The following is a 20468-nucleotide window of genomic DNA, read 5'->3' on the forward strand; positions in this document are numbered from 1 at the left end:
GCCCCGAGTGTCCGAAGGACGGCTGCGCTCTGGTGGGGAGGATACTGTTAAGGGGGAAGAGGTAGGGTGAGGAGGAAAGTTCCCGAGTCCTTCCAGTGTACGCGGAATTTGAGTGGTCCGTGAGCTGATGACTCCGAGAAGCAGCGGATCTTCGGTTCAAAAGGCAGACATTGTCTTGGGGTTAGTGTTAAGTGCTGATGGTGGTCGCAACAGAAAAGAAGTTACTTTGGACTCACTTCCAGGAATTTCCTTGACGCTGCATTCGAAACTGGGAGGAAGGCGGCGAGGATTGGCCTGCAGTGATTTCATCGGAAAGTATCTGTAACTCGACCCCTTCCGGGCCAGCCTGCGAGTGACTGCTCTCCGCGGTGCTGAAAACAGAGCGGCGCCTTGAGGAGGAAACCCGTTGAGGGCAGGACGGTGTTTCTGTTTCCCTTGGCCGTGCTCAGTGTCCTACGCTCCATGTGTGTGTGAAGGAAGGGCTCAATTTTTTAAAAAATCAGTGCTGGACACTCAGGCGGTGAGCAGACAATCAGTATGTACTAAATAAGATTTAGGAAGGCCAGTGCTTCATTCCAAGAAGGAATTTTCATTCCTGTTTTTTTTATTACATCATTACAGCTCAAATTGCATTCTCCCTTTGGGCAGGCACCTTCAGCTCTTGCACTCAACCATATTTGCCTTCAGACTCAGACTTCCAAGTAGTTCGCTAGACCTCTGTCTATTGGCCCAGGCGCTTTCCTCTGTTGAATTTTACACAGTGGGGTTTTTTTTTTTCTTTCTTTCTTTCTGTTGATTCAATAAAATGTTTACTAGTCTTAGTACCAGCTGCTTGTTTGTTTTGAATTCTGATGAAGGTTAAAAATGTGGGGAAAAAAAGAAGAGGGGAAATATGCTGCATTTACCTGTGTCACAGTGTTCTGGGATGCATCTGGCATATGGAAAAAACTATGTATCATGAGTAAAAGTGTTTTTAAATGCATTCCTTTCATTTTATACATTATTATAGCTCAAGTTGTATCTTTCCCTTCTGAGAGAACCAGTGGATTGAGGTGCTGAATGATCAAATGTTGCAAAGCTGAGGACATGTGGTAGAAGTAACTTTAAATGTTATTATTTAGCAGAAAGCTTACAAAGGCAGCTTTGATTAAGGATGACGTCCCTGTTTGCTCAAGAAATTCGCCTTTCTAAAAGACATGAAGAGATGTAAGTTTTTTAAAAAGGCTAATCTCAATGTATAAACTGTCCTGGCTTTTATTAGTGAAACTGTGTGCATAGGAAGACTTAAAAGTCTGTAAGTGTGTCATTTTAATTTTCTGACACTTGAGAGATTTTGGTGTTAAGGCATGCCATTATCCCTCGAGAATAACAAAGATTAAAAGGTCTAATTGTGTTTTATGTCTTCTTAATTCTTGTTACTAATATCTAGATAAATTCCTTCTCCCTCTAACCTTTCTATACTCCACATTGGTATTTAATGAACTTCTCTAAACCTCTTACCAAGGGCTGGCTCTCATGAGTATGTGACTGTGTAGTCACAGGCCCTGCACTTGATGCTCTAACTTCACTATCTTGAAATCCCCAGTAATTTTTTTTCCTTTTAACAAGGGACCCCAAATAATTTTTTGCCAAGGAGAAAAATTTTCATTTTGCACTGGGCCCTGCAAATTATATGGCCAGTCCTGCACTTATATTTAGTATTAACCCTTCTCTAACCTCTGTATTGTGGGCTCTCATGTTTTCCTTTTCTTTAATTACCAGGCTCTCTACCGTGGCCTCCTAAGGTATTTTTCTTACAAAACTTACTGTTCAGAGACCTGGGGTTTTAGTTCTATCCTCAAGAACAGCCCTATGCAACACAGTGTTTCTTGAAAATCTCAACTATTTGGGAAATGGTTACACTGTTAGGTGTACCATTTGTGTATTTTTTTCTCATCTGATCATTTAATAAGACCAAAATCTTGTAAAAATGAGCATATAACCAGGGAGAAACTTTTAAAGTCCATTATATATATAACAAAGTAGCTTGATAATTTACTTACACCTTTCTACATCTTTCTTCAGTTACTGTTTTACCTTGTTGTGAGTATGCATGTGTAAACACAGCCTCTCACTCATATATGGAACCATCATCTTTCTCTTGGAAAAAGAGGAAAAAAATATTTTTATTGCTTCTTCAAACATATGGAAGTTTAGCACAATTCTAAATGTGTAACATAAGATTCAGGGGTACTGAAGTGTTAAGCAGAAGGTTTCGTATAGCAAGTTATATCAACGTATGTGTGGGGAGGTATATATAAGTATGTGTACAAAGGGATATGTATTACAGTTTGCATTTTCACTAAATATTTTTCAACACTCTACAATAATTTAAAAAGACCAGAGAGGTTACAAAAACAGAAACATGTACTTATAGCATACATATGAAAATAAAAATAATTTTACCAAGACTTAAGATGTACTGAACTACCTAAGTTTTTCACTGTCTTATTAATTGACATAGTAATTGGCTTTCAAAACAGGTTGAACTTGAAGGGAGGTGCAATTAAAAATGAGTTATTTATCAGTATATTGGTCAAGCAATAAAATGTTTCTTTAAACTTTATATAATCTTCATTTTCTCTAGAGTATCACAAAGATTAATGTTACTTCAACAAATGGAGAATAAACTTGGAGATCAAAACAAGGAAAAGGCCCCTCAGATGCAAACAACTGAGACTGCTTTACAAAGGAACCTTAGTCTTTTAAAGGTAAGATTCTCTGAATTAAATATATTTTCCCCACTTTGCAAAAAGGTTTTAAGTCAACTTCATAACTTTGATTGATGTAATTTCTTTGTTTTGAGTTACAGAAAGAATTAATGAGGTACTGTCTATTTTTAAAACCCATGTTAATTGGACCAGAAGCACGGATTCTCATTTTTTTTAATGAAAAAACTTGAAGTTTGCTTAGGCTAAGGAAAAATCAGTCACCACAGGAAGAATTTTAAGGTCACCTTTGTGCAAGAATAAATACAAGACATAGCTTCTATCTTCCATCTTCTTTTATTCGTAGGGAGATCCTGAAACACGATAAAGCACCTATCATGTATTTAAAACAATTTGATTTTGCCCTACTGGGGCCGCAGTCAACACACAGAATTCACATCTAAGATAACAGATTTCCCCGATCTTTTTTGATGGTGATGGAGGAGGTGGTCAAAGTATGTGATTGCGCAAGGCCTCACCATTTGGCCAGTGTGCCCATTTGGAGTAAAATCATATGTGTAACATTTTTGGCTGCTTGCTATACTTTGCTTCCAGAATTGTATGGCTTCATCCATAATTAAAACCCTAAAGTTTGCTTCCATTCAAGCTTCCAAGAGATCCTATGACTAAAACATTTGGTAGTAAGGCTATATTATTTAAGTTATAAAGCAGTGTTTTCAGTTTTTTATTGTTAAATATTTTCATCGATAGGCATGATGTAGTTCTCTTCTGTCCTCACTAGAGGATAAAGGAAGAGGAAAATTCAGTTATCTTCTCAGCTTCTGGCAGTTTGATCCACAGTAATTTAAGTCACAGCCATAGTGCTACCAAAGCATTCTATATTGCCATATGTCTTACTTGCCCAATGGTGTTTGCAATATTTATTTTTAAGTGGAAATATATAGGATAATCTAGAATTTGCACTGAAAAGTCAGAAAATCTAAATTGGAAGTCTTGAAGGCTTGTTTGCTACTTATTACAGCAAGTGCAGGTAATATTAAGTGTCTTCCTTTTAATGAGAAAGTATTTGATGAATGCCCAGAGGGTCCTTACTATTGAGCTAGTTCTGGGCAGAAAGTGAGGATAATAAATAAGTATAAGTTAGAGTTCTTTAGATCAAGTAGCTTACAGGCTCAGTTGATGACATAAGGTTGTCACACACAAAATAGAGACCTTGTATGATCAAACATTAATTAAATTATGTGGAATACTCAGCACTTTAGGAGTAAGTGTAAAAACTCTTCGAGAGCTAGAATATTCTATCAGGTCTCAGAGAGGAAGCTAAGCTGGAGCTGCATTTCAGTAGGCAGATGGGAAGGCATGCCATTGAATTTTTAAGGAAGATTCAAGACCAGAAGAAGAATGAATGGCCTTACTAATGTTCATGGGATCCTAAGCTAACTAGCTTGGAAAGTCACAGGAAACAAGGCTGAATATGTATTCTGAGACCAGATGAAGAAGTTGAGACTTGGTACGTAGAGATAATATAGTATTGAAAGTGAGCCAAAAAAAAAAAAAAAAAAGAGAGAGAGACTTATATAAGAAACATACGAATGGGTCTTTAAGAAAGAGTCATTTGCTATTTAGATGCAAAGTGATTTCAATAATGGAGAGATTGAATTTAAGGAAGGTAGCTCCTTGTCATATCTAGAAGGAAGATAATGACCCTAGTTTCATAGTCATTAGAAACCAGTTTGGTATGGTGCTTTTTCCCTTAATTATCAAAGTAATATATTCTCACTATAAAAAAACTTGAAAGAGCAAAGATGAAAAAGCATACCTTCTATATCATCTGCCCATTTAGAAATTAGTATATTTTTGTATATTTCCTTTCAATCTTTTTATAAGCATTTTTCAACTATCTCTTACATCCCAGCCAGATACGGTGCTTGCTGTTAGAGACGCAGTTTTTCCCGGTTTTTCTTTTAAACATACTTTGAATAATTGGATATGCAATTTTTTGTCCTTCTTTCCCTCGTATTATTTTCTTTAACTTTGGGTATAATTTTAGTGGCTCTCTCATAGAAGTTATTGTGAAAGTAAAATAAATAGGACTTGATTACACAATTTGAGTTGGGAGAGACTTTAAAAAGATATAGCTTAGATTCTTATCTAAAGGTCTTTTTTTTTAAGCATAAAAACTTTTCCCAAAGATATAAAATAGATAAAAGTGGACCTGCTTTGGCCCAAAGCCCTATCCATTCAGCCCTTCCTTGCCTGCACTGCTGTGGCTCTAAGGAACTGTGAAAACCAGTAATCTGGGCTAATCCCTTAATTTAGAGATGAGGAAACCATATGGTAACTACTCCTAATACCCCTTTGTCAAGAACAGGTTAAGTTATAGCAGGATAGGTACTTAAGTACAGAGTGCACTTGAAAATGGTACCATTAAAACCTGGCAGCATTCCTATAAGATAGTAACAAAATAGGGATGACTGTATCACCGTCCATTATTTGACCTTACTCACATGTTCTGAACAATATCATAAACACTACAGGGGCATGAGCTTTAACTTGCAGAAAGAAAGATATAACACTAGCATCTTTCAATGATATAGTTTTATGCTTAGAGAAGCCAAAGTTGTTTCAAAACTGGTATGAGTTGAGTAAAATTAATGGATAAAATGTAAACATATAAAAAACAACAGCAATCCTATATATACAGCTGGAAAATAGCACATTCATATTAGCAATAAAATTATAAAATATATAATTGGGAATGCTTTTAACAAGGGATCTGCATGAATGGTATTAAGATAATTATTACACTTCAGTGGGAGCTTTAAGAGAAAATTTAAATGGAGACATACGCCTTAATCCTGCCTGGGGAGACTATTATTTTTCTAAGTCAGTTGTCACAAAGTTATTTTTAGATTTAATAAAATCCCAACAAAAAATTTCTCTAATTGCACTTGAAAAAATAAATTAGCAGAAATATCAAAGCATGATTTTAAAAGGGGAGCAATAAGAAAGAGACTAATTCCATCAAACATATTAGTAAAAGAATGAATATGAATCTAAGCAGTAAAGAAAACTCACAGTGAAGGTTTAGTCAGTAAAGATAGAAGATAGTGGCTTTTGCAAACAGGCTCAGTGATTTTTTCCATTAGTATTAATGCAATGAAATTTAACAAAAACGTAATGGATTTAAAAGAGAGAGAGGATTTTATTTCTACAAATACTTCCATGATATAAACTGCCGTCTCTCCCACCTTTCCCTCCACAAAATTTAGTTTAACCCAAAAAGGCGATTTTGTGGTAACAAACATCCTCTTGTGAGGAGGATGGACGAACACTCCGGAGTGAGGAAGAATGGGAGCATCCTACAGCAGATTAAAGATTCGTGCCATAGAGTAACACTTATACCATCACCCACACTGGAAGCTTGTTTTTTAATTGCTATAAAAATTTCACACCTGTGTAAAAGAAGGAATAGAAGAATGTATTTCCATGCACTTATCACCCAGATTCAATCATTATCGGAACACAGCTAGCCTTGTTTGTCTATACTCCTCACCCCCACCCCTTAAGATCATTTTGAAGCTAATCCTCAGACATTGCATTGTTTCCTCTGTAAATATTTCAGTATATCTCTTTTTTTTTTTTTTTTTTTTGGCCGCGTTGGGTCTTGGTGGCTGCGCGCAGGCTTTCTCTAGTTGCGGCGAGCGGGGGCTGCTCTTCATTGCGGTGGCTTCTCTTGTTGAGGAGCACGGGCTCTAGGCTCGCGGGCTTCAGTAGTTGCAGCATGCGGGCTCAGCAGTTGTGGCTCACAGGCTCTAGAACGCAGGCTCAGTAGTTGTGGCGCACGGGCTTAGCTGCTCCACGGCATGTGGGATCTTCCCGGACCAGGGTTCGAACCCGTGTCCCCTGCACTGGCAGGCGGATTCTTAACCACTACGCCACCAGGGAAGTCCCTCAGTATCTCTCTTTCTATATATCAGTATTTATCACTAAAAGATAAGCCCTATTTTAAGCAAAATCAAAATACCAGTATCAACCTAAGAAATTAACAATAAATCCTCAAATATCCAATCAGGTTCCAAATAAAATCCAATTTGTAATCGATACATCTCCTAAATTTCTAAAAGTACTCCCTGCCCTTTTTTTCCCCCCTTTTCATATATTTGTTAAAGGAACTGGGTCATTTGTCCTGTTGAGTTTCTGGATATTGCTAATTCCATCACTGAGGTACCCATTTAACACGTTCCTCTCTTCCCCCTCATTCCTATAATTGACAGATCTAAGTTGTGCTGTGCAACAGAAATATAATTCAAGCCACATATGTAATTTTAATTTTCCTAGGAATCATTTTTAAGAACGTCAACATAAACAGATTAAATATTATTAAAATTTCAAACATAAAATATTTCAAATGTAACTGCTGTTAAACGTTAGTAAATATTTCATATTTTTTTCTTACTAGACCCTCAAAATTCAGTGTGTCTTGTGTGCCTACAGCACATCTTAAGTCAGACTTGTACATTTCGAGGGCTCAGCAGCCACTTAAGGCTAAGGAATACTCCACTAACAGTGCACATTACAGAGGCCTGATCAGATCGAAGTTCGATGTTTTGGGGAAGAACACTTCCGTAATGCCAGGCTCTCTCTCTTTTTTGGGAATGTTAGTCATTGATGATCATTGCCTAAGTATATTCATTAGGGGTTGCAAAAAGCAATATTCAATTATTTTATTCCTTCTCATTCAACCGCTGATTATTTATATTGAGAAACTTCCCCTCATCAATTATTTGGTTACAATGAGGTATATTTCACAGAGGAAAAAGCATGATGAATGCTTGATTCTCTCTATTTAGTTTTCAAATTAATAGGTTGGTTCTCTAGTATCTTCCAAAAGTGACCAATTAGGTGTTGTTGGTTTTGGTTGCTTTTTTGTTTGTTTTTGTTTTTGAGCTGTCTGGGATTTGAAATTTTTCAATCCATTTCCATTTTTATTCCTACTTATTCTCAACTTGTCCCATTTTTACCAAGTGAGAGCCTCTTCAGATTAGCTCCTGAATGCTTCTGATGGCATCTTAACAGTCTGACAGTTTCCTTTCTTTCTGGTCTGATGCAATCTTCCAGGCTCATCATGTGCGTTTGCTGCTTAGACCTGGAGTTGGCCATTGTTCCAAGGAGCCCTGGATCCTTTTGGTAGGAAATATGTTCAGAGCCCTCTATCTGTGCACTAGTGGGGTTTATTGCAACTTTTTTTTTTTTTAAGATAAAATACATCAGGAGCTCATATCAGAAATTCCAGAATTCCAGTTTGCAAGACTTTTAACTTAAAAAATCATGGATCTTTTACCTCTAACTTCTTTTCCTCAAACCAAAAATCTGTTCCCAAAGAATTTTCCAATACCAGTGTAACTACTGATGTGCTTTATCCTGTGATACAGACAGCACTGTCACCACCCATGTGATTACTGAGAATGGTTTTCAGTAACATACTTTTTACAGTCCTCTTTGTCATTAGGGTGTATCTCACTAGGGATGCTCAGTCAAAATACTGTTCTCTAAGACCACTTGATGTAATTCTTCTCCATGTGGTTATGCCACCAACTAGATAGCAGTTAGATTTGTTTCATTTTATTTTCAAATTTGTAGGGACTGCTTTTTCGTTTGTTCTCTAACTATATAAAATTTTAAATGGTCTAGTGACAAATCTATACAACAAGGCAACAAGGTACAGGTAAAGCTGGCCAGCTAGCCTTTCTTCCTCTCCTGTTTTTTCCTTTTCTCCTCCTACCCCCTTGGGTGCTTTGTAAAAAAATTTGTTTTAAGTTTTTGGTTTATACTCAGGAAACTTTGATACCTCAGCCTGTATTTATTTAATGAATATTTAAGTACCTAGTACATACCCTGCACTTTGTTAGATTCTCAGATGCTTAAAGGTTGTATGAGACACAGCCCTTACCTTCGGGCAGCATATAGTGTAAAGGAAGGTTCTTACATGGAAGTATTAAGATTTAACTTGCTATAGAAGGCTGGGGTCAAACTGCCAAGATTTTGGGTCAGGCTAAGGAAGGCATGTTTGATCCTCTGTGTTGTGAGTACCAATTTTTTTTTTTTTTTAATCTAGGGGAGGACATATTTAAGGTACTTTTTAGCAAAACTAATCAGTTCCATGTTAGGTATGGATTGAACTAAAGTGAGATATGGCCTAGGCATGAGCACAAGTAAGTATTAAGTATTTGTTGAATGAATAAGTGTAATTACAAGGCCACAGCATTGAGAATGACATGGAAAGGCTCGAGGAGACATCCTGATGGAACAATACAGGGAACTTTGAATTTTTCAATGGCAGGAATAAGAACAGTTGGAGTTTGAGGATACAGCATAGGTATCTGAGTGGGTAGAATTCCCACTATTATACATTCAATACATTCACTGGAAAAAGATGTTTAGTTTTATCAGGTTGAGAAATAAGGGTGAGGAAGAAAAGTTAGCCATCCCTCTTCAGTAATAATTAAAGCTAGATCAGTGACAATCTTGGAGGGAGAAAAATTAAAAAGATGGGGACAGATGTCACAAACGTAAGAAAGCCCACCCTGAGGATTAAACCAAAGAAAACGGAGCCAGCTGAGGAGAAGGAGTCCAAGAGGTAAGCAAAACATCTAAGAAAGTGAAATATGACTTAAGCTAAGGAAGAAGTTCTCTGGAGGGGTGATAATCCCTTGCTGAAATGCTGCAGAGGTGACAGTTAGGTGAGGCTGACTTGGGCCTGCTTTTCCAGGCCACACGTCCCTCCTCCTAAACTCATCTCCTGCTCTTTGTGTTGCAGATCTGCTCTTCTCTACGAGATATTCAGTATCCTTATTTTCTGATCTTTAAGAAAAATGTTTAATCTTGCCTATAGGTGCTAGGGGCACCCAGATCTCCCAGTAAAGATAACTTTGTAACTGTTCTTAGAATAATGGTAAAATTGGGGTTCTGATTTTTATTGTTTCATTTCTAGAAGTAAAAAGTGGTTCTTCCAGGACCTTCTTAAATTTCAATGTAATCAGAAGACTTGGTCTCCCATGTCTGTTGTATCATCGGCATCAAGAGCTCTTTAAGCCTGAGTCTTGGCCGTGAACTTCTGGTATGGGAGAGACATGCTTATAGATGGGCTTTTTATCCCTAAATTGTTGTCTTTCCCCTTCAAATCACCTTCTTCTAGACAGCAGGTGCATTACTGGTTGTGCAACTTTGGGGAGTCCCTTTAGGGAGTTTCCTGTTTTTCCCTTTTCCATTTCACACCCATTCCTTGCTCCCGCCGCTGCCATCTGCTATCTCTTTTCTCCTGTTCAGCGTTGGCTTCTTCACACCCCACTCCCACGCCCTCTTCCATCGCTCTCCTTCTGTCCAACAGCCCTGTACTTAGATCACTCCAGTGCTTGTACATGGAGCAGAGAACTTTCTCTCTTCTCTCAACTCACTAAGCTCAAAGGAGAGACAAAATTCACATGGCCTTCAACCAACACCCTGGAAACTTGACAAACCTAAAGAAGCACAAGACAACAACAGGTGCTGATTTGGGGAGTATTTATTTAACAGGGTTCGAATATTTCTGTAACAACTTGCAAAGTCTTACATTTCTGGGCGTGAACTTTATGCACAGATCTAGATAAAATCTTTACTGAGGTATGAATCAACCTTAAGTACTCTTGTGTTTCTACAACCATAAGAGAAAACACAAACATCTACAAATTCAACTGCAACGTACCGCATGATACTTGAATGCCATCAGCTGAAGGATGTATCAATACTACCTAGCAATAAAACTTGTCTTTGAGATTAGCTTAGCAATCTGATACTAAAAATCTAGATAGCATAGTGAAAGGTTCTTGTTGCAAAGTACTCAGGTACCTCATGGACCTTTTCAATATGGGAAGTATTTGCCTAAGTATAAAATTAAAAAATGGAATATTGAACAAATGTAATGTGTGTCATTCATATACCATTTGCATGATCTGGACAGACTAGAACTCTTCGCTTTGAAGGTCAGCCTAGCATGGGTCTGAGTTTCTGATTGTTTTTCGTATCGGAATATTTGACTATTTTATCCATCTGGCTGTTTTTAAAGGATTTTAAAGCTAAGTTAGTACTCTGAGCAGTTTAGAGGAAGTTCTTTTTCCAAGAATTATTGGCATTTCCTAGCTACTTAAAATGAAAAAGGCAGAACTTAGAAGTACCACCCCCATCCCTGCCTTTTATTTTAAAATAAGAAACCCTGCATCCTCTCTTTGAAACCGGTTAATTAAGCAGTGATCTGTCAGTGCCTGTCCATCAGTTCGAACTGTATATCCAGAGGAGAGTTGAAGCGAGAGATCTGGGATACAGATATTGCTATTACAGGTGCCATTTGTGTGTGCGGTTTAAATACATTTTGTTTTGAAAATGCTTCTATCTGTTACAGGATATAGAAGCGGCAGAGAAGTCTCTACAGACCCAGAATCATCTAGTTCCACCACCTGAGGTGGCTTCTCTTGAGGTGAGAATCTTAAGGAACAAATGTAAAAGAAGAGACCCTCAAACAAAAAGAAGGAAAAGAGGCTCTTCAGTTAGTAGTGCATTGTAAGTGGCTGTGTACGTATACATCCCAGATTCCTTCATTCAGTAAAATAAATGAGATGTGTCTCACTGATCTCTCTATGTCCACAGCGTCATGCTTTGTATGTAGTGGGTAATCTGTAAGTATCTGGGTTTTAAAAAAATTTTACATCAAGTGAAAATTTTATCAAGACCTTGTGCCTTTTCACCGAGTCACTTAGAAACGACTCTCTTGTTAAATCCTAACAGACAATATGCACTAAATCTTAAGATGACAGCCTAACCAAAATGCTTTTCCTGTTGGCTGATGTTAGAAGTAGCAGCTCAGTCTCTTCACCAAAAATGCAACCAACGCTATTTAAATGCATATTATCATGCAGTATAGCGTGGCTTTTGTCTGTTTGATTTTGCTCAGTTCAAGAACAGATTGGGAAGATGGTTGGCAAAAATAAACCATATTTGGTATATGAATGTATGTGTGCTGAAAGGGAATTTGCTACATATAGAATAGTTTGATTTTATATTTTTAATGACCTTTTTTCAATACAGTTTTTGTTTGCTGCCTAACCAGGGATGTGAATAGACTCAAAAATTAAAGGCTGAGAATTTGCCCTGCAATTTTCTGTGTCATCTAGAGTAATAAGGAAAGGCAGTGATCAAGGATAGAAAGACCTCCCGTTCAAAGTTGTGCCTTGGGCATGTCTTTTTCTTTGTTGAATTTTCCAATACCTTACTCTGGCCCGTACAGGGCCGACACAATAGGGGTTAATCCAGCCGTGAATGGCGGAGAAACACCCAACCACAGGCCTTGGTCGGTATTTTTCTTAGCTAGTCTCGCACAGCAGGATGACCTTTATTTTAAGTATGTCAGGCTGCTTCTCAGACCACATGCATAGATGCATAGATACATGGAACCCCTCATCATTTTCAGCTTTCAGAGCCCTCATACCTTTTTTTTAATAATGGCATCTTTTTTATTTTTTATTTTTTACTTTTTGGCTGCACCAGGCAGCTTGCGGGATCTTAGTTCCCCGACCAGGGATTGAACCCGAGCCCGCCGCAGTGGCAGTGCCGAGTCCTAATCACTTGACTGGCAGGGAATTTCCCACACCCCCTACCTTTTTAATGCTCAACGCAAATAATTATGTCTCCCCAATGCTATCTAACTCTTTGACTGAATTCTGAAAATGAGCTGGATAGTGATGATCTCATATCAAATGCCCTCCTATGACACAGAGCTTTTGGCATCTGACTTTTCTTTGGCCTCCTTAGGGCACTCAGCCAAGAAACCATGCAAGCGTGTAGATGCCATACAGCAACGCAGTAAGAGCTTCTACGGCTTTTACAGACTGCTACAGTCAGTCTAGGAACACAGCGTCTCAACTTCCAAGTTACCTGAATTAAAAATAGCTAGATGATGTTGGTATTATTGTTATTATCCCAAAAAATGTGGGAAGAAGTTACAGTTTGCCATATCAGGTGCTCTTCTAAAAGATATAGCGGGTGCATAATTTTGCGGATGCATAACTTTAAATGTTTTTCCCCCCTGCAATTAAGGGGTCAGTTCACCTGAGTCCTCTAGCATGCCCCTTATATTTCAGGTGCTGATCTCATCCAGGTCACATCTTTTTCTGTTAGTTCTACAGCAGTTGTTCATTTTGAATCATTTCATTGTGATAATTTTAGTATGGGCAATCATTTGGTATGGGATTGGGAACAGTAAACAAAAACTTTTAATGACTGTGTAGCCGTAAATGATACTACTGGTAATAATCACAAGATTGGCCACAAGAGGGCGTGTAAAATCACAATAAAATTGTAAAACCTGTAATTCTGCCAGGCTCTAGTTTTACTGAGAAATTTGAAAATTAACACTAGTAAGTAGCCAGATTTTTTTCTAAAATTAACATAAAATATTCTGTAGAGGAAGTGCATTCTACGTATATGTGTGAGTGTGTGTGTGTGTGTGTGTGTGTATACGCACACACACATTTAAGTGAATAAACATTTAGACTATTATGAAAAGCCAAGTTCAATTGCTTGATATGCTTTTTTACTTTTGGATGTTGGTTTTTTTTCCAGACTCTTTACTGGGCATCAGTAGAAGAATATATTCCCAAATGGGAACAGTTTCTTTTAGGAAGAGCACCATATCCTATTGGTGTTGAAAATCCAAATGAAGCAGAAGATACCATTCAAAAGGAGGTGCAGCAATAGCTTCTTCACATACTATTTCAAAAACCTATTTAGGAAAGCTGAGTGTTAAAGAATATGCAGGTCACTGCAGGAACTTTAGGAATCAGACATGTTCACATTGTCTCATTACTTCCTCAATGACAATGAAGATTTGAGAATCTACTTGGAACTTTCAGGCCATCACTGGGAGACCTACTACTCTTTCAGTGTAATGAATTTGCTTTCTACCAAACCCATGGAAGTGTTAAAAGCTGATAATTGAAAGGTGGATTGTTGATTAAATAAGCTGCTGAATGAGTGTTGTGTGCTGTTAAAAAAAAAAAAAAAAAAGTCATTTACTGTCACTCTCACCTAAACAGTGAATACCAGTAGTTCTGATTTTACATCTTCTATAATCTTTACTTTTCAGTTATTTTGTTATGGGGATAAGGCTCAGGATCCAAGTGGTTGTTTGCTCACTCTTCTAGCTTTTTAACAAATGAAAAGACAGTGACAATCGCTTAGTATAATAATATTGATCAGGAAATAGATTCATAGGATTTTGTCCCTCATAGATCACTGGACCTGTAAAAATTCTCAAAGCAAGAACTAAACTACCAAGCATTCAATAAGTAGCCAGTTTCAGGAGGGCTCAGACTGGGTTCTGAAAAAGGACACCTATTAGAGCTGGGAATGGTCGCTGGATTTTGACCTGGTTATTTTAAAGATTGCCAACCCTGTGAACACAAGTAACTCTTCTCTCATCTTTTCATCTTTAAATCTACCCTTCCCTGTTCCTTCTATTTTCTTTATTTCTCAAACAACTGTCAGTCAGAAACTTTTGGGTCACAACCCTCAATAGCTTTGGGATGCCTCAATCCACCACTGCTGGAGTGCTCAAGAAAAAAAATTCTGATTTTTCTAATTATAAAAGCAGCTCCTGCTTAGGAGTCCACATCACAATGAAAGATTTTCAATTTTAAACTGGTTTGTGGTTTTATAAGACGACAATAGGACAAACTAAAAAAAAAAAAAAAAAAAGTCCATTGTGCTGATAAGTTCCTTTAAACTACCATCTTGGAAATATCCTGTTGAGTGGGTGTTGGTGTGGGTAACAATAATGTTGTTTTCATAGCATGTGCTGGCAGATGAGCACACTTCTCTACAGTGTTAACAGTTGTAATTAAGGAATAAACAGCACAGAGTGTCAGTCCGATGACAATTTCATCTATAGTGTCACAATACAAAATGTCACAAAATATTAGAACTGTTATATAACTATAAAAAGGATTGGCTTAAAAGCCAAAAGCCCTTTAAAAAGGAAGACAGAGAAAGAAAGAAAAAAGAAAACTGGCATAGGGACCAGAACCGTTTTATACCTTCTCAAGAATGTTCTGTCACGAAAATAAATTGATATATATTTTTTTTCCTGTTACATTACAGTTTGGTTTCTAGCCATCCAGTTGATTTAGCAGGAGAATGCAGGGCTTTTTAGCAGCTTTGAATTGGTAAACAGATTTAGATGTAGTAGAGAGAACATGAGGAAGTTTTTTTTTTTTTTTTTTTTTTTTTAACATCCAATCTTTCCCAGCATATGCACATAAGAAGGTGAATGAAGCGATGTGAAACTTATTTCTCTTTAGTCAAGTGAAAAAAAGGCTAAACATTTGTTGAGATGGTAAAATATTGTGTCAAGCAAGTAGGCATATTCCAAAATTAAACAGTGGTTGATACATGAGCCGTCCTCAAATATTTGAGCATTACGCTTCCTTTGAGTTCTGTAAATTAAAGCACCAGTAGGTTAGATTAAAATACAAAATGAATAGCAATTTAACCATCTCAGGAAAGGTTCAGGTTTTTTTCTCCCCTAAATTGACTAACTTGCTAAATCTTTTTTTTTTTTTTTTAAACCCTTAAGTTTAATGTAAACTGGCTTATGATTTAGGGCAGAAGGGAAGCTATTTCTAGGCTTCAGTTGTACCATTTCCCCCATTTCTAGTTAGTACCTCAAAAACTCCCAGAGGGGACTTTATTCCTGGCCCCCCTAGAGTTTCCCCCCAGCCCCCTTCTTGTAGAATGGAACAGATTGCACCACATGGTGTATGTTTAAAGAAAAAAACAATCCCGAAGAGACCTAGATACCCCATTAAAGGGCATTATATTCCTCATGGCAAATTAGCTTTACGTAGGAATTTCCAAATATTGTTTTCTGTAAGGAGGAGAGAAATACAGTATCTAATATACATTTTGTACATAATTAGTAGGAATCAGACAAGGAGAAAGAAATGTCATCTACTGAGACTTTTTCCTCCCTATTCAGGCCCTTACCATACCCTACATTGTACCCACTAATCTTTATGAAAACTATGAATTTTTTTTTTTTTTTTTTTTTTTAGAATAACGGGGTTTTCAAAATAAACCCTGTTCCAAGAATTTTTCATAGCCTTTCTTGGATTGTTGCAAATGCATAAATATTCAAAGATCATTTTCCGCAGAACACTTCTTGTGTATGATATTGAGTATTATTAAACCATAAAATGCTAAAGTTCAGAAGAAGCTGCAGTTTTTCTCTGAACTTCAAAAAATTAATTTTACTAAGTACTCAGGAAAAAGCCTAATACTCTGGAAACCAGACATCTGGTCTTTCCCATGCGCGGGGAGCAGTGTGAATGAAAGTGATGTCAAACGGACAGTTTTTCTCTGCCTTATGTATAAGGTGTTTTAACTTGCTAGCTTAAGACTTAGATGAGAATTAAAATGATCTTTAACTGTATTTACCATTTTGTCTTCTCTGCCTCATCCTCCCTTTTCTATTAAAAAAAAGAGAAAGATGTGTTGGGTATATTTATTTCTGATTCAAAATTAAACTTACTTGGAGGCTATTTTGTCACTTAGGAGACAACTGGCAACATTGGGCGTAGAGTGGGGAAGGGGTATGTGAAAAACCAGGGTATGCAGTCACCAATTTCAGACAGGAGGAAGATATTAAGCTTTAAACCCAGTGTAAGGTTTTACTGTGTAAAATTTAATGCACAAGGCCATGAATTTGGCTTTATCTACAAAATACATTCTTTTCCTTCCTTAGTCTATTGTCTTTTTATTCTAAGCCAATTCACATCATTTCTTTTTTTTTTTTTAAGAAAGTCTCTTGTTTAAAACAAAGTTTTAAATCTCCCTGAAGAGTTTTTTCCCCTTTTCAAGAATTGCCCAAACATAATACCTACATGGCTTAAAACACCCTTCATTGCAGTAGTCTATTTTGACCTCTTCCACTTCAATTAGGATAGTAAATTATTTTTTTAAAGAGTTGCTGACCAAAATCTATTCTTCAGAGAAGGTAGTAACTAGATGGTGAATTCAAACAGTAAAATAAAGTCTATGAAAAATATGGAGAAAGGGAAGGGGAGAGAAATTAGTTTGAGAAAGCTTTAAGTTGGAATGAGAAAGTGTCTCTCTCTCTCTCTCTCTCTCTCTCTGGTGGTGTTTTTGTTTGTTTCTCATATAATTCAGAAGTTAATTTGTCTACATAGGAAATTTAATTCTCTACTGCTAATAGGAGAATGCTTAGAGTTTTCTGGGACAAACATGGGGACATGTCAAACTTCAGCAATTAAGGACAGGATTGATTTGTGGATTTGACACCTGGCATTGTGATCCCGCTTTCTAACTGGAACTGAGATTATATCCTTACTAAAATCCAAGACAAGGAAAACGAGTCCAACAAAGACAGAGGCTAAAAAACCGCTTCCGGACATCACCTTACTTCTCAGAGTCAGGTTTCCTTGCTTACAAGAGAAAGGACTGGGTCCCCTACATTGTAATAATGTTTTCAAGTCATTGCTATTTTAAAAACCCTAATTTGTGTCTCAGACAAAGACAGAGACTGAGACTCTGCTAAAGGAGTAGCCTGACCACAGTACAAATCAATAAATAGTTGCACAGAAGGGACAATGAAGTGTTTTTATTTTAGAAAGTAGGGATGATTTAGTTTGTTTCTCTCATTTTGATGATAACTGGTCTATTTAAGCTCCACTGTTATAGTCAAAGGATTTTTTATTACTCCTTAATAAGTCTAGGTTATCAATGCAGAAATTTTTCTGATGTTTTACACAATACCACTTTAGAGACAATACAATCAAATTAGAAGGAGACAAATTTCCGTTTATAATTTTGTCTATAGTCTATCTCTGCCTTCTTTCATCTCCCAATACAATATCATTATTTTTTATACCTTGTCTCCAACCATTTATAAGGTCTGTAACACTTATAAACATATCATTGTACTAGAACACTCTACCCCAGGAAAACAAATACTGAGTTATTCAAAAGAAGCCTAATCTAGAGCCTTTTAAAAGGATATCCAGTAAACACAAAGGTGGATAACATTTGAGCATCATTCATTCATTCGTTAGATCTTATTGACTTCCTACCAACAAGGAAATTGAATCAGTAATCAAAAACCTCCCAACACAGAAAAGCCCAGGGCCAGATGGCTTCGCTGGAGAGTGAATTCCACCACATATTTAAATAAGAATTAAGGTCACTCCCTTTCAAACTCTTCCAAAAAATTTAAGAGGAAGAAACATTCCCAAACTCATTTTTACAAGGCCAGCATTACCCTGATATCAAAGCCAGATAAGGACACTACAAACAAACAAACAACAATAAAACTATAGACCAATATCCCTGATGAATATAAATGCAAAAATTCTCAATAAAGTATTAGCAAACTGAATTCAACAACACATTAAAAGGATCATACACCCTGACCAAGTGGGATTTATCCCTGGGATACAGGGATGGTTCAACAAACATATCAATAAATGTGATATATCAATACCGCATTAATGGAATGAAAGATAAAAACCATATGATCATCTCACTAGATGCAGAAAAAGCATTTTACAAAATACAACATCCTTTCATGATTAAAAATCCTCAACAAATTGGGTATAGAAGGAAAACCCCTCAACATAATAAAGGCCATATATGACAAACCCACAGCTAACATCATACTCAATGGTGAAAGATCAAAAGCTTTTTGTCTAAGATCAGGAACAAGAAAAGGATGCCCACTCTTACCATTCTAATTCAACATAGTACTGGAAGTCCTAGCTAGAGCAATGAGGCAAGACAAAAAATAACAGGCATCCAAATCAGAAAGGAATAAGTAAAACTGTCCTTATTTGTAGATGATATGATTAAAAATATCATATATATACAAAAAATATATATATATAAATATCATATATATATAAATACCATATATATATATATATATATATATATATATATATATATATATATATATATATATATATTCCTAAAGACTCAACCAAAAAGCCATTAGAACTAATCTATGAATTCAGTAATCAATAAATGCAGGATATAAAAATCAACACACAGAAATTAGTTGCATTGCTATACACTAACAATGAATTATCTGAAAAAGAAATAAAGATTATCCCATTTACAACAGCATCAAAAACAATACTGAGGAATAAATTTAACCAAGGAAGTAAAAAATTGAACAGTGAAAACTACAAGATTTTGGTGAAAGAAACTGAAGAAGACACAAATAAATGGAAAGATATCCCATGTTCATGCATCAGAAAAATTAATATTGTTAAAATGTCCATACTACCCAAAACCATCTATAGATTCAATGCAATCCCTATCAAAATTCCAGTGGCATTTTTCACAGAAATAGAGCAAACAACCCTAAAGTTTTTATGGAACCACAAAAGACCCCAAATAGCCAAAGCAATCCTGAGAAAGAAGAACACAGCCAGAAGCATCACACTTCCTGATTTCAAACTATACTACAAAGCTATAGTAATTCAAACAGTATAACACTGGCATAAAAATAGACACATAGACCAAAGAAACAGAATCCAGTGCCCAGAAATAAATCCCCACATATACAGTCAACTAACATTTCATAGGGGAGCCACAAACACTCATGGGGAAAGGATAGTCTTTTCAGCAAATGGCGTTGAGAAAACTGGATAACCACATGCAGAAAAATGAAATTGGACCTCAATCTTACACCAGTCACAAAAATTAACTCAAAATGGATTAAACACCTAAATGTAAGACCTGATAAGGTAAAACTCCTAGAAGAAAACATAAGGAAAAATCTCCTTGACATTGGTCTTGGCAATGATTTTTTTGGATACAACACCAAAAGCACAAGCAACAAAAGCAAAAAAACAAGTGTGACTACATCAAACTAAAAAGCTTCTACACAGCAAAAGAAACAATAAATAAAATGAAAAGGCAACCTATGGAATGGGAGAAAATATTTGCAGACCATATAATGGATAAGGGGTTAATATCCAAAATAAAGAACTCGTACCACTCAATAACAACAACAAAAACAAGTAATGCAATTTAAAAAAATGGACAGAGGAATTGAATAGACATTTTTCCAAAGAAAATATCCAAATGGTCAACAAGTACATGAAAAGGTGCTCAACATCACTAGTCATGAGAGAATCAAAACCCAAAATGAGATATTGCTGCACACCTGTTAGAAGGGCTATTATCAAGAAAACAAGAAAAAACAAATGTTGGGGAGAACACAGAGAAAAGGGAACCCTTGTAGACTGTTGGTGAGAATGTAAGTTGGTTCAGCCACTATGAAAAACAGTTTGGAGGTTCCCCCAAATTAAAAGTACAACCACCATAGGATCCAGCAATCCCACTTCTGGATACACGGCCAAAGGAAAGTAAAACAGAATATCAAAAAGATATCTACACTCTCATGTTCACTACAGCATTATTCACAATAACCAAGATAGGAAACAACCTAAGTGCCTACCAACAGATGAAGGGATAAAGAAAATGTGGCATGTATACACTAGAATATTATTCAGCCATAAGAAGGAAGGAAATCCTGCCATTTGTGACAACGTGAATAGACCATGAGGGCATTATGCTTAGTGAGATAAGTCAGACAGAGAAAGACAAATACTGTATGATATCACTTCTATGTGAGATCTTTAAAAAGCC

At 36.5% G+C, this 20468-nt stretch overlaps 1 protein-coding gene across 11 annotated transcripts in view; it reads left to right on the top strand.

The window, feature by feature from the left end:
* The window catches only part of CEP15 (centrosomal protein 15), a 39232-nt gene extending 22945 nt beyond the window's left edge, over nucleotides 1-16287 (top strand). For 2 of the 11 annotated variants that reach the window (XM_082412452.1, XM_082412449.1), the window contains exons 2-5: nucleotides 1122-1206; nucleotides 2627-2750; nucleotides 11146-11220; nucleotides 13362-16287. In XM_082412452.1, coding sequence (XP_082268578.1) covers nucleotides 1154-1206; nucleotides 2627-2750; nucleotides 11146-11220; nucleotides 13362-13496 — 387 coding nt within the window. In that variant the 5' untranslated portion in view covers nucleotides 1122-1153 and the 3' untranslated portion in view covers nucleotides 13497-16287. Of the gene's footprint in view, nucleotides 761-1009; nucleotides 1207-2626; nucleotides 2751-11145; nucleotides 11304-13361 lie in introns of all 11 variants that reach the window. The other 9 variants (XM_082412453.1, XM_082412451.1, XM_082412447.1 and 6 more) reach the window with 8 other exon arrangements.
* Nucleotides 16288-20468: the final 4181 nt, after the last annotated feature.

This window comes from Balaenoptera physalus, assembly GCF_965194825.1.
Source record: "Balaenoptera physalus genome assembly, chromosome: 11".
Classification (NCBI taxonomy): domain Eukaryota; kingdom Metazoa; phylum Chordata; class Mammalia; order Artiodactyla; family Balaenopteridae; genus Balaenoptera; species Balaenoptera physalus.